The following is a 14,048-nucleotide window of genomic DNA, read 5'->3' as shown; positions in this document are numbered from 1 at the left end:
TCATTTCATTTCATTTCATTAATCTTCATTTGTAATGCTCAGTTTTGTACCTAATACAACTGGTGCAATAGCTAAAACTGCAGCTCATCGACCTATTCATTTTATTGTTATACCTGCATTATTAGCATCAATTGCTTATTTATTTATAAGTGATGATTATATACCTGATAATTTATCATCATCTTTATCAAATGATAATATTGGAATAAATTATTATCATTCACCTAAAAAGACAGATCAATGGATACCAATAGATGATATTGATATTAATAAATATTCAAATTCAAATCATATAACATTAATACCTTTAAGATTTAGAAAATTTCATAATTCAATTCCTAAAATAACAAATTCTATTATAATAAATGGTAATGAACAAATTCTTTTAATTGATTCAAATAAAGTTGATAATACATTACAAGATTTAAATAAATTTACTCAAGATGGTATTCAATGGAAAATTAGAAATGATTATAAAATTGGTAGATATTATGATTATTTTAAATATTTATTTTTAAAAATTCAAGAATCTATTAAAAATGCTGATAATTTTGATATTTTATTAATATTTGTTGCTTATATTGCAATGTGGTATACATTAATTAAAGTATTTTTTGATATGAAACAAATTGGTTCAAAATTTTGGTTAGCTTTTTCAACTTTAGTTTCTTCAACTTTTGCATTTTTATTTGCTTTAGTTGTATCAAATAAGATTTTAGATTGTAAAGTATCATTTGTAAGTTTATCAGAAGGTATACCATTTTTAGTTGCAATTATTGGTTTTAAACATAAAGTTTCAATTGCAACTTCAGTACTGAAATCATCAACTGCATCACCTGAAGATGTTCCAAATATTGTTGGACAATCGATATCATCACATACTTTAAGTATATTTAGAGATCATATAGTAGTTATAGGAGCATTATTATCATGTGCATTATATGCTAATCATTTAACAGGTTTAAGGAATTTTTGTATATTAAGTTCTTTAATTTTAACATTTGATTTAATTTTAGTTCATACATTTTTTGCTGCAATTTTAGGCTTAAAAATTGAAATTAATAGAGCAAGAAGGACTGAAGATTTAAAAGATGCATTAGAAGAAGATGGAATATCTTCATTAGTAGCTGCTAGAGTTGCAGAACAATCATCAACTATTGAACATCCAAATGATATTAATTTTTTTGAATCAAAAGATTATTCAATATTATCATTTAAAGTTATAATGAGTGTTGGATTCATAGCATTTCATGTATTTTGGTTAGGAAGTTCTTGGTTATATAGTACATCAGATGGTAATGTAAAAGTTCTGCTTTTAGGTGGAGCACCACTTATAACAGAATCTATATCAAAACAAATACCTATAGGTAGTAAAGGTACAGTATTAACAATTTTACCAACCAGATTTTATATGCCATCAGGAGTTATTGCCCAAGTTGAAGACTCAATTTTTTTCATTTTGACCAAAATAAGTAGTGCTATTAGAGATAGTATATTATCAAAAGTTCTTTTATTTTGTTTTGGTGTTTCAATTTTCACAAATGTTTATTTTCTTAATGCCTCAAGATATCAAGTAACTGCTACTCAAAAATTACTTGAACAAGAAATATCACGTCCACAAATTAAAAATAGTTCATCAGAACCTGTCATTAGAAAAAATGAATTGGAAGATAATAATGCATCATCATCTGAAGATGATGAATTAGAAATTAAAGTCCCTAAAAAATTATTGCCATTGGAGAAATGTATTGAGATACTAAAAGATGGAAAAGTCAAAACTTTAAATAATGATGAAGTATCTTCATTAGTTGTTAATGGTAAATTACCTTTATATGCATTAGAAAAACAATTGGCCGATAATAGAAGAGCAGTTGTTGTACGTCGTAAGGCAATTGCAAAATTAGCTAAAGCGCCAGTTTTAGAATCAAATAGATTACCTTATGCACATTATGATTATGATAGAGTTTTTGGTGCTTGTTGTGAAAATGTTATTGGGTACATGCCGATTCCAGTTGGTGTTGCAGGTCCTTTAATTATTGATGGTAAACCATATCATATTCCAATGGCGACTACTGAAGGTTGTTTAGTTGCCTCTACTATGCGTGGTTGTAAAGCTATAAATGCTGGTGGTGGTGTTGAAACTGTTTTAACCAGAGATGGTATGACTAGAGGTCCTTGTGTAAGATTTCCAACACTTGCTAGAGCTGGTTCTGCAAAAATATGGATTGATTCAGAAGAAGGTCAAAAAACTATTAAAAAAGCATTTAATTCAACTTCAAGATTTGCTCGTTTACAACATATTCAAACTGCATTAGCAGGAACATTACTTTTTATTAGGTTTAGAACTACCACTGGTGACGCCATGGGTATGAATATGATTTCAAAAGGTGTAGAATATTCATTAAAATATATGGTTGAAGAATGTGGTTATGCAGATATGGAAATTATTTCAGTTTCTGGTAATTATTGTACTGATAAGAAACCAGCAGCTATTAATTGGATAGAAGGTAGAGGTAAATCAATTGTTGCAGAAGCAAGAATTCCAGCTGAAGTTGTTCAAAAAGTTTTAAAATCAGATGTGGATGCATTAGTAGAATTAAATATTAGTAAGAATTTAGTTGGTTCAGCTATGGCTGGTTCAGTTGGTGGATTTAATGCTCATGCTGCTAATTTAGTTACTGCCGTTTATTTAGCTTGTGGTCAAGATCCTGCACAAAATGTTGAGAGTTCAAATTGTATTACTTTAATGAATAAAGATAAATTAAATGGAGATTTACAAATATCAGTAAGTATGCCTTCTATTGAAGTTGGTACTATTGGTGGAGGAACAATATTAGAACCTCAAGGAGCAATGTTAGATTTATTAGGAGTTCGTGGTCCACATCCAAAAAATCCTGGGGATAATGCTAGACAATTGGCGAAAATTGTAGCATCAGCAGTATTAGCAGCTGAATTATCATTATGTTCTGCATTAGCCGCTGGTCATTTAGTACAATCACATATGCAACATAATAGAGCAGCTCCAACAGCTAATGCTACAGCTTCAACCACATCTCAAAATGTTAATAGTAATGGTAATGGTAAGGTTAATGGTGCAGCAGATCTTAAAAGGTTAAAAGAAGGTTCTGTCACTTGTATAAAAAGTTAGATGTAGTTTGTGTAGATATAAAAAAAAGTATAAGTCTGATCTTATATCTTTCACGTAACCAAGATATTCAAAATTTCAATGTAAAAATTGTGAATGATGACTACTGAATGATATTATTAAATTGAACGAACTTATCTGTGGAGTAGCATATTTAAGACACTTAACATTTTTAAATTTTTTTTTTCTTGAGATTCCATAAATTATGAACTGAAATTTGACATATAAGGAGAAAAGACTAAACTTTCCATCAATTAACCTTCACAAGCTATTTACATTTCAACTTCATTACAACTAAATGATCCAAATGTTGATTCAATGTTAAAAAGGTTAATTTATAAAATAAACCAACCATTTCATAATTTGACAACTCAAGAAAGAGCTTTATTATTTTTAAGATTAGGAAGTGCAACCCTTGCAATAGCTTGTTTCTTGACTTTATTAATTGGTTCAATCGTTTCAAATTTTTTCAATATTAGTAGGATAAATTGTGCTCATTTAGATGTAGCATATGGATTATATAAATCATTAAGAAACTCAGTTACACTGGCTCAAACAATATTAGGATCAGATGATACTGGGTTTTTACTGGGAGATACTTTAACAAATAGTGAGATTTCATTATTAACTGATTATGCTGAAGCTCAAGTTGCAGGTGCACCACAATATTGTTTTACATCTTTATGGCATTGGTGTTATGGTAATTATGATACTCATGAAACAACAGGAAGACAAGGAGAAAAAATACAAAAAAAAATTAATGAAGTTGTTACATGTTTATCAAATAAATATTATGTTTTTGATTATGTGACTCAATTACGAGAAATTGGATTAGAAAGTATTTTGGCTTATGCTTATCAAGGTGCAATTGAAGGTGATACTGAATATGAGAAAACTATTGCTAAAAGAAATCATACTTTTAAATTAGCTCTTAATGCTATAATTTTTGCAGAATGTGTTCAATTAGCACTAATATGTGCTATATTAGTAATATATTCAAATAGAAAATCAGCAAAAGATTTAAGTAAAATTCCAAATTTTATATTACATATAATTTCAATAATATCAGTTATGTCATGTTGTAGTTCGATTATTGGATCAGCAATTATAACAAATTTATTAAAAGTTACACAAGCAGAAATAAGTAATAAATTAGGAGATTTTGGTGTAACTTTTGAAAGAGGTTCAAATTGGTTTGCAATATTATGGTTATCAACTGTAAGTTGTATAATATCAATGTTAAGTTGGGCTTTTCCTATGTGGTGTGCAAATCCTCCAGAAGAAGAGAAAATTAAATATAAAGGTAGATTGGGAATATGAACTTATAATTTATAAAGTAATTAATTGGTCTAATAGATAGAGTCAGATGTTTTAAATATAAATTGATGTAAATTAAATTTGTAAATATTTAACATATAAAAGTAAGATTAATATTAATAATACCGCTTAAATATTTTAAAACGCGTCTTATCTATATTGTTTTTTATTTTTATTTATTTTTATTTATTTTAGAAATAAATTATTTTGTTAATTTGATCAAATCATTTTCTTAATCAATTCACAATTCAAATATGCCATCAAAGACAGGAACTTCTAAAGTAACAAAGACAAAGCCAAAGAAAAGAACCACGAAGAAAAAATCAGCATATAAAGCAAAAGGTTATTTTAAAAAAGTAATATTACAATCAAATGAAGCAGTTGACGAGATTCTTGGTTAGATCGAGCTATTGTAGAAATTACTGAAAGTTTTACAGAACCAGAAGATCAATTTATGAAAAATGAAATTATAAGAAGTATTATGGAAGCTATTTCAGTACAACCAGAAAAGAAACCAAAAAAGATCAATTTTAAAAGTTTAGCTGAAGATTTAGCTAGTTTATTTGTTGGTACAACTAGATCATATAGTTTTTGTGAACAATTGTATGATGATTTATTAGATGTTCAAAAACAAAAAGAAGTAAAATAATTTAATATATAAAGACCCATTATAATGCTTATGATATAATATACTTTCGCTATATTCCAATTGTAAATTTCCAACTTATTTCTTCTGTTAATTTATGCATAAATATCAATTACTGAAAAGGAAACTCTTAATTTTAAATATCCAACCCCCTAAACAAAATTTTGTATTTAAAAAGTATCATTACTTAATTTTGTGAAATTGAAAAATTTCATTTAATAAACGATTCAACCAACTATTTATCAAACATATATCATGTCAAGAGACAGATTCAACATACTTGATATACTACGAGTTATTGGTGGTTTATTATTCTTCAATGCTATACTTTCTTATTGGTTTACATCAGATACAACTTGGGGTTATCATGGTAAATATATAAATTGGAGATTTTATAAATATAAATTATTGCAAAATAAATTTAATTTAACATTGGATGAGTTATCAAATTATGATGGTGTTAAAAATAATCAGATTTTATTGTCTATAAATGGAAGTGTTTATGATGTTTCATCCAACTGGCCTGTATATGGTCCAAAGGGAACTTATCATAATTTAGTAGCAAAAGATGCATCAAGAGTCTTTATAACTGGTTGTTTTATGAAACCTGATGAATATACTTATGATTTAAGGGGGCTAGATCCAGAAGAATGTGAATCTGATATAAAGAAATGGCAAGAGTATTTTAATAATCATCAAAAGTATTGGTATGTCGGAGATGTTGAATTACAATATGATGATTTTGAAAATAAAGAACCCCCAGAACCTTGTGAGCATATGAAATTCCCAGGAATGCAAAACTGATTAATGATAACTTACATACATTACTTAATACTCTATTTAATCTAATGACTTTTTTATGACATCTAACAATTCATCACAATCTTCTAAACCAATACTTATTCTAATTAAATTTCTATCAACTTCCCATTTTTCAATTTCATCTAATTCTTGATAATGAGCTAATATAGCATATGGACAAGCTAATGTAAAATTTGTACCTAATGATGGTCCTTTATGTAAATTAACTGCATTGAAAAATTTAATAGCTTCTTCTGGTTCATGAAATAAAAACGAAATTAAACCACCATAACCACCATCTTGATTTTTAATTTCATCATAATACTTTTTAGTAGTAGAAATACTTGGATAATAAACTTTTGATATTTTGGAATGTGTTGATAATAAATCTACTACTTTTGATGACGTTTCATCTATTTTATGTACACGTTGTACGAAATCTCTTGAATTACGTTCTAGCCATAATGCATCTTCCACCCAAAATAAATCTTCATATTCTTCATCAAAGAATTTTTTTAGTTTGGTATAATATTTTGATGATGGGTTCAATATAAGTGAACCAGCTAAAACATTAGAATCACCAGAAAAAACTTTTGTTAGTGAAGATGCAACCAAATCTGCAAATGGTAATACATGAATATTTAAAAAATTACCAACGGTTTCATCAACAACTATTGCAAAATCATATTTATTACTTAGTTCTTTTATTTTTTTCAAATTTGGAGTCTTTAATAATGGATTGGAGGGACATTCACAAAATAATGCCATTATTTTTAAACCATCTTTTAAGTCTTGTTCCAATTGAATTAACGACTCATCGTCACCGAATCCCAAAAATATAACACCAGGTCCAAATTTTTTCAAAATGTTTAATGTATCAACATATGGGAAACCAAAACATACAGATTTTTGTGGATTTTCCACCACATTTAATAATGAATGATGTGCATAAAAGACAGATGCCATACCAGATGGAAATAAATATACATCAGACTCATTTAATAATCTCAGTCCAGTATGATTACAACCTTGTTCTAGTTCTCCACTTATTCGTCTACGTATAGCTCTTTTGGCTTGTTTTGCAAATTTAAAATCTAATACTCTCCCATATTTTTGTTCAATAAATGTATTAAATTCTTTTTCAACATCTTCATTAACCCCTGAACCACTTGCTCTTGATGCTGTAATTGATGGTGATCTTAATTGAATTTTTTGAGCTTGTAATTCTTGTTTTAAATTACCTCTTAATCCAATTACATCTTTATCTTTTTCAAATAATTCTTTTAAAATATATTCACCCATACGAGAACTAATTCCTTCACCAGAATGTTGCCAATAATTTTTGGCTAATGGATACAGATGTTGTGGGAAAAACACAACTCCAATCGTCGTTCCTATTTTTGTTGATTTTTCAGAATCAGTAACTGGATCATTTGTACTTAATTGTAAAACTCTAATATTAACTTTTTCTTCAGAATGATTTTTTATGAATTCTCTACACCTTTTAGCAACTTTATAGCTAGGAAATACTAAACATTTTTCACCTTGTCTACCATATTTATGTTCTAATTTTTTGCATAATTTTTGAATTGATTGATGAATGAAAAATCTTGGATAGCCTGAATTCATTTTGGATGTGACCCATTCTTCTCCTTCTTCATATGCTACAGTTGCTTCCCATGTTGGTAATGTCACAGATACTGCATGTGGAATATTAGGTATTGGGGTACCTACTTCTTGTGAGGGCATTTGAATTATATATTTGTAATGATTTTGTTGATAATTGAATATTAAATGATTCGTATGTACGCAAGAGTCAAAATTATTTAACAATTATGCTACCATTTACAATACGTGAAAAATTATTATATTGACAGAACATCAATACTACAAGATACTACATGATTAAGAGATATAATAAATAATTATATTAAATCAAAATATCAGTGTTTTTAACAATTATATTTTAATACTTTATATTTGTTCTTTATTTACAAGTCCCTTTTTCATCTTCTTCTCAATAATCTATACAAGTTCAAATTTATTCAATAATTCTAGTAATCATACCAGTACCAACAGTTTTACCACCTTCTCTAATATTAAAACGTTGATTTAATTCTAATGGAGCTTTTTTAATTAATGTACCAACCATTTCTATATTATCACCTGGCATAACCATTTGTGAATGATCAACACCTTCACCTTCTGGGAATGTAAAAGTTGTTGTAACGTCACTTGTTCTAAAAAAACATTGTGGTTTATAACCTTCACTGAAAGGAGTTGATCTACCACCTTCTTCATTAGTTAAAATATAAATTGAAGCTAAAAATTTTTGATGAGATTTAGTTGTACCTGGTTTTGCTAAAACCATACCTCTTTTAACTTCATCTCTTTTAACACCTCTTAATAATATACCACAATTATCACCAGCCATAGCAGCATCTAATTCTTTTTTAAACATTTCAACACCAGTAGAAGTAGCTTTAAATGAATTTTCTCCAACAATTTCAACTTCTTCACCTTTTTTCAAACTACCTCTTTCAACTCTACCAGTAACAACAGTACCTCTACCGGAAATTGAGAAAACGTCTTCAACAGGCATTAAAAATGGTTGATCAGAATCTCTTTCAGGAGTTGGAATATATTCATCAACAGCATCTAATAATTTTTCAATAGCTTTTACACCAATTTCTGGTTGTTTATTTTCTAAAGCACATAAAGCAGAACCCATAATAACAGGAGTATTTTCTCCATCAAATCCATAAGAACTTAATAATTCTCTCATTTCCATTTCAACTAATTCTAACATTTCAGGATCATCTATAGTATCAACTTTATTAACAAATACAACTAAATTTTGAATACCAACTTGTCTTGCTAATAACATATGTTCTCTTGTTTGAGGCATTTGACCATCAGTTGCAGCAACAACAATAATTGCACCATCCATTTGTGAAGCACCAGTAATCATATTTTTAATATAATCAGAATGACCTGGTAAATCTGAATGAGCATAATGTCTTTTATCAGTTTCATATTCAACATGAGCAGCAGAAATAGTAATACCTCTTGCTCTTTCTTCTGGTGCTCTATCAATTGAACCATAATCTAAGAAATTTGCTTGACCTTTTTCTGATAAAACTTTTGTAATTGCAGCAGTTAAAGTAGTTTTTCCATGATCAACATGACCAATTGTACCAACATTTACATGAGGTTTTGCACGATTATAAGCAGCATATCCTCTAGATAATACTGGACGTGAAATTGCTAATCTAGCAAATCTTTTAAACATTTTGTAACAGTTGATTTGATTAAATATTGAAAATTTTTCAAATAAATTATAAGAGAGAAAAAAAAATATAATTTGTTAATAGAATGTTTTATTGTCTCTCGTAGTTAAGAGTTTTATGACATGAGATTGTAAAAATGAGACACTAAAAATGTGTCAGACATTATGCTACCAATATTTTTGAATCGACATTTTTTTTAAGTGGTTTTTTTTTTTTCTTTTATTATTGTTCCAAAGATATTTTAAAGCTAAATCAGTTTTATGTTGCAAAAAGATTGTTTAATTATCAACATCCTTTAATCATGTCATCAGATTATGGACCACCAAATGAAAATTCCTTATTGAATAATATACTACCCAGTTATGAGATGTTTAAAAGTACTATTTCATTAGAATTGGAGCCAAGTAATGAGAATTTTCTAGTTGATCCACCAACTTATGACGATTATGAGATGACTCCTGTTTCTTCACAAACTCAATCACCACTAGAAGAACAACCACCTTCAGATTCAAATAATTTATATGTTGATGATTATTTTGATCCAAATCAAGAAAATGATAATTCATGGCAAAATACAATTCTAACAAATGTTGATAAATTAGCAAATTTAACTTTAGAACAAAATTCACCAAGTAACCAATTAAATGTTAATATTAAATTTACTGAAAATGTTTGTCAAAAGGGTATTAAACCAGTAATTATAGATCCTTCAAATAAAGAATTTACTCAAGGAGATTATATTCATGGATATATTACAATGGAAAATACTTCAAATGAACCTATTTCATTTGATATGGTTTATGTTGTATTCGAAGGTACATTAACTGTATTAGAAACAAATTTAACTTCAATTATAAAATTCAAATTTTTAAATATGATGGATTTATTTGCTTCTTGGTCTTATGCAAATATTGATAGATTAGTTACAGATAATGGGGATCCTCATGATTGGTGTGATGGAGAAATTGATCCTTATGATAATACTTTATTAGCCATAGACGTAAAGAGAATTTTTGAACCTCATGTTAAATATAAAAGATTTTTCACTTTTAAAATACCAGAAAAATTATTAGATGATGAATGTGATCATAGTTTACCAATGCATACTCAAATAATACCAACTTTTGGAATTGATAAACAAAATATTCCTCCATCAGTGATACTAGCGAATAAAACGAATCAAATTAAAGATTTATCATTTATTGATAGTAATATAACTTATAGTGTTGATGCAAGAGTTATAGGAAGAGCATCGAAATATAATTATAAGCTTGGAAATGAAAAAGATCAATTTATACTAGCGAAACAAGTTTCTTGTCCTATAAGAGTGATTCCTAATCATATTGAATTTGATTATGATGCAAGTGTTCATTATCATGCATTTGTTCAATCAGTTGTTGAAAAAATAGAATTTGGTAATAGCTTGTTATATAATTCTCATCCATTACTTAGTCCGTCGGTAAGTCAAGATACAATGAAAATTAAACAACTTTACAATGAAACAAGATGTGATACTAAAAGTTTCCAATATGAAGCAGTTCAACCATTTAAGAAAAAATCATTTGGTTCTTCAAAAAATTTAGGAATTGTATCATTATCTACTGATAAAAAGACTTATGTCATACAATATACTCCACCAACAAAATTTGGGACTGAAATCAAAGACACAGAAGTAATAATTCCAATTGAACTTAAATATACGGGTAAAGAGGCCCCTGAAGTTAAATCAATTGATGTTGAGTTAGTAACGCTAACAGTTCAGTCTAAAAAGCATTCAATACCGATTGAATTTACATCAGAAATGTTATTTAATGATCAAGAAATAACTTCAAAACCAATTGCAAATAATTTCGATCTGATAATAATACATAAATTTCAAAATTATCTTCATGAATTAAATAGATTGATCAAAGAATGTGGGAATGAAACATTAAAAATAGAAACTAAACAATATAGAGATGTAAAAGCATTAGCATCCTTGAAGACAAAATATATTAACTTGCCAATATCCGATTTACTATTTTTAACACAATCAAAAGATGGATTTGGCTCAAATGCTCTGATAAAATCAATACCGTGGGAAAAAGACGATCAATGGTTTAAAAAGAAATTTTTCATCAAAATGAATTTAAATAATTGTGGTTTAAAAGGAATTGATCATCCAATAAGAGGATTAAATAAAATTACCTTAGTACCAAATTTTCAAACTTGTTATATGGCTAGATTATACTATTTAAAAATTAATTTAAAAACTAATGGTGCTTTATTAATATTACATGTTCCTATAGAAATAGTTAAATAGAATTTTAGTAGAATTAATATAGTAATGATAGATCTTATTGATTGTATGGATCATTTAGGTGATTTAATGGTACAAAATTTCAATTGTAATAATTTATATATTAAATATTTTTTAATGAATTATTTCGCAGCCAGTTTTTATCTTATCATCAAGGCAAGATCTAATTCGTTAAGTTTCAATTGAACTTAATAGATGACGAACAAGTTCAATTTAAAACTACCACTACCTGATTCAACTAATAATGAAAATGAAGAACTCATTAATATATTGCCATCTTATCAGATGTATAGAAATACAGTTACAAAAAATTTAACACCAACTGTTGAAGATTTAAGATTGGCCCCACCAATGTATACTCCAAACACTTCAAATTCGGACCCGGACTATTTTGCATCAGTGCCCGGGTCTCCAGAACCTGAAATGGCAGATGAAGAAGATGAAGAGACTATTTTGGAAAATGCTCATAAATTAAAGCGTTTAAGTTCGACAAATAAAGATATATCAAAATCATTAGAGGTAAAATTGTATTTAACTAAATCAATTGGTAAAGTTGGAGAAAAGTATACTATTATAGATCCTTTGAGTTATGAGTTCAAACAAGGAGATTTCATATACGGATTTGTTTTGATTACAAATAGAACAAAAGTTGATATACCGTTTGATATGTTTTCAGTACAACTAGAAGGAACAGCAACTTTCGGAAAAACAAATAGTACATTAGTGGATCAACCAGCTCATATATCAAGATTTCTAACAATGTTTGATTTCAATGCTTCTTGGAATGACGCATTTCTAGATAGATTAATTTCGGATCATAACAACCCACATTCTTCAAATCCTATGTCAACTTTTGATCCAATAGATAACACATATTATCATTTGAATGCTAAAAAGATATTTGAACCAGGTATTACCTACAAAAAGTTCTTTACTTTCAAGATTCCCGAAAAATTGCTAGACAATAATTGTGAACAATCACTAATTAAACATTTACAAATACCACCGACCTTGGGAATTAGCAAAAATGAAGTCATAAGCTCTTTACGACATAAGTGGAAAGATCAAGATATTCAAGTTGAAGATTTGATAAATAAAAAATATAAATATGCATCATTGACTAATGATTTTTCATTCGTTGACACGTCTATAAGTTATGCCATAAGTGCAAGAATAATTGGTAGAGTTCATGGTTATTCAAATTTACTTGGAGCTGGTAACACAAATCATAATCATGACAAAGATGCAGATGAATATGTTGTCGCAAATGAAGATTATAAATATATTAGAGTCATACCAATAACTCAGGAGATCTTTTCATTAAATAGATCAATGATTCATCAAGAAGCTAGATTACTTTATTCAGCAATGATCGATAACATAAAAGATAAAATAAATCAAGGAAGGGATTTATCACAACATGCCGACGCCTTAAGACCAATGACAAGTACAGGATCTCTAGCTACTTTAAGAGATGAGCCAATTAATTCAATACAAACAGTAATGGAAGATCCAAATACATTACATCCAAGTTCAAGTACAACTGAATTAGCCAAAATGCAACAATCTTACTACTCCAAAACCAATCAAACGATAAGATCTGTGAAGAACCCTGAAGCTTATGAAGTATTTTATCCAATAAAAAAGAAATCAATGTTTGGATCTTCAAAAGTTACAGGTATAATGGTATTTTCAACTCCTAAAAAGGATTATAATGTTAATTATATGTCATTACCTCAATTTGGAACAAGAACACCAACAATTTTATCAATCCCATTTGACATAGTGTATATAGACGATAAACATAGTCCACCAGAATTTAAATCTGTTTCTGTGGAACTTGTGTCATTAACAATCAAATCTAAAAAGCATCCAATTCCTGTGGTTATACATCCTGAAATGTTATTTGAAAATAAAAACAAAGGAACAAGTTCATCACAAGATAATTTCGATGTTATAACTATTAAAAGATTTCAAAAATATGCATTTGAATTATCAAAACTACTAAAGGAATTGGGACCTGAATTAAATGTTGAAAGAGAAATGGTTCAAGATATAAAATGCTTAGCAAATTTACTGACGAAATACGTTCATTTAAAAGTTAAAAATTTAACATTTAACAAATTTCAGTCAATTAATCAAATTCCATGGGATAAAAAAATTGAACAAAGTAGTAATGGTAATGAAAAATTTGAAGATATTAAATACGTTAAAAAATTTGATCTTAACGTTGATTTTGGATCACTTCAATTAAGACCAACTTTATCTGATTTTTGTTTAGTTCCAGATTTTCAAAGTTGTTTGATTGGAAGATTATATTATTTAAAAATTGATATAAGATTACACACTGCTGAAAAAATATCTTTAAGGGTTCCAATTGTACTTCAAAAGACTTGATCTTGACATAATCATGATATATATGAATTTTTAATAGAATTATAGAATAATGTATAATAATGATTTTATGACGTAATAAAATAAATACAAGTTAATCTAAAAGATCTAAAACTCTCTCTTCTCGAATAAATTTCTAGATGAAAATCGCGCTAC

The 14,048-nt window shown here is 27.9% G+C and overlaps 6 protein-coding genes across 6 annotated transcripts; 4 read left to right on the top strand and 2 right to left on the bottom strand. All coding sequences in view use genetic code 12, as the record gives it.

Moving 5' to 3' along the window:
• Positions 1-34: 34 nt before the first annotated feature.
• Positions 35-5,111, top strand: HMG1 (hydroxymethylglutaryl-CoA reductase (NADPH); the record flags this gene model as incomplete). Its single annotated transcript, XM_051761442.1, has 3 exons — positions 35-3,134; positions 3,414-4,370; positions 4,864-5,111. 3 exons carry the CDS (start codon positions 35-37, stop codon positions 5,109-5,111), a joined length of 4,305 nt encoding a protein of 1,434 aa, XP_051621505.1.
• A 252-nt stretch (positions 5,112-5,363) lies between these two features.
• KGF54_001108 (uncharacterized protein) lies at positions 5,364-5,912 on the top strand (the record flags this gene model as incomplete). The annotated part of the gene is made up of 1 exon (XM_051761441.1): positions 5,364-5,912. The coding sequence occupies one exon, from the start codon at positions 5,364-5,366 to the stop codon at positions 5,910-5,912; it is 549 nt and encodes a 182-aa protein (XP_051621504.1).
• A 36-nt stretch (positions 5,913-5,948) lies between these two features.
• On the bottom strand, positions 5,949-7,658 carry STR2 (cystathionine gamma-synthase; the record flags this gene model as incomplete). Its single annotated transcript, XM_051761440.1, has 1 exon — positions 5,949-7,658. The coding sequence occupies one exon, from the start codon at positions 7,656-7,658 to the stop codon at positions 5,949-5,951; it is 1,710 nt and encodes a 569-aa protein (XP_051621503.1).
• Positions 7,659-7,950: 292 nt separating this feature from the next.
• Positions 7,951-9,201, bottom strand: TUF1 (translation elongation factor Tu; the record flags this gene model as incomplete). The annotated part of the gene is made up of 1 exon (XM_051761439.1): positions 7,951-9,201. One exon carries the CDS (start codon positions 9,199-9,201, stop codon positions 7,951-7,953), a length of 1,251 nt encoding a protein of 416 aa, XP_051621502.1.
• Positions 9,202-9,500: 299 nt separating this feature from the next.
• KGF54_001105 (uncharacterized protein) lies at positions 9,501-11,501 on the top strand (the record flags this gene model as incomplete). The annotated part of the gene is made up of 1 exon (XM_051761438.1): positions 9,501-11,501. The coding sequence occupies one exon, from the start codon at positions 9,501-9,503 to the stop codon at positions 11,499-11,501; it is 2,001 nt and encodes a 666-aa protein (XP_051621501.1).
• A 282-nt stretch (positions 11,502-11,783) lies between these two features.
• KGF54_001104 (uncharacterized protein) lies at positions 11,784-13,895 on the top strand (the record flags this gene model as incomplete). The annotated part of the gene is made up of 1 exon (XM_051761437.1): positions 11,784-13,895. The coding sequence occupies one exon, from the start codon at positions 11,784-11,786 to the stop codon at positions 13,893-13,895; it is 2,112 nt and encodes a 703-aa protein (XP_051621500.1).
• Positions 13,896-14,048: the final 153 nt, after the last annotated feature.

The sequence above is a fragment of the Candida jiufengensis genome (genome assembly GCF_024610255.1).
Source record: "Candida jiufengensis strain CBS 10846 chromosome Unknown scaffold6, whole genome shotgun sequence".
Classification (NCBI taxonomy): Eukaryota; Fungi; Ascomycota; class Pichiomycetes; order Serinales; family Debaryomycetaceae; genus Lodderomyces; species Lodderomyces jiufengensis.
The sequence above is the reverse complement of the archived record's forward strand: the minus strand, read 5'-3'. Positions and strand labels throughout refer to the sequence as shown.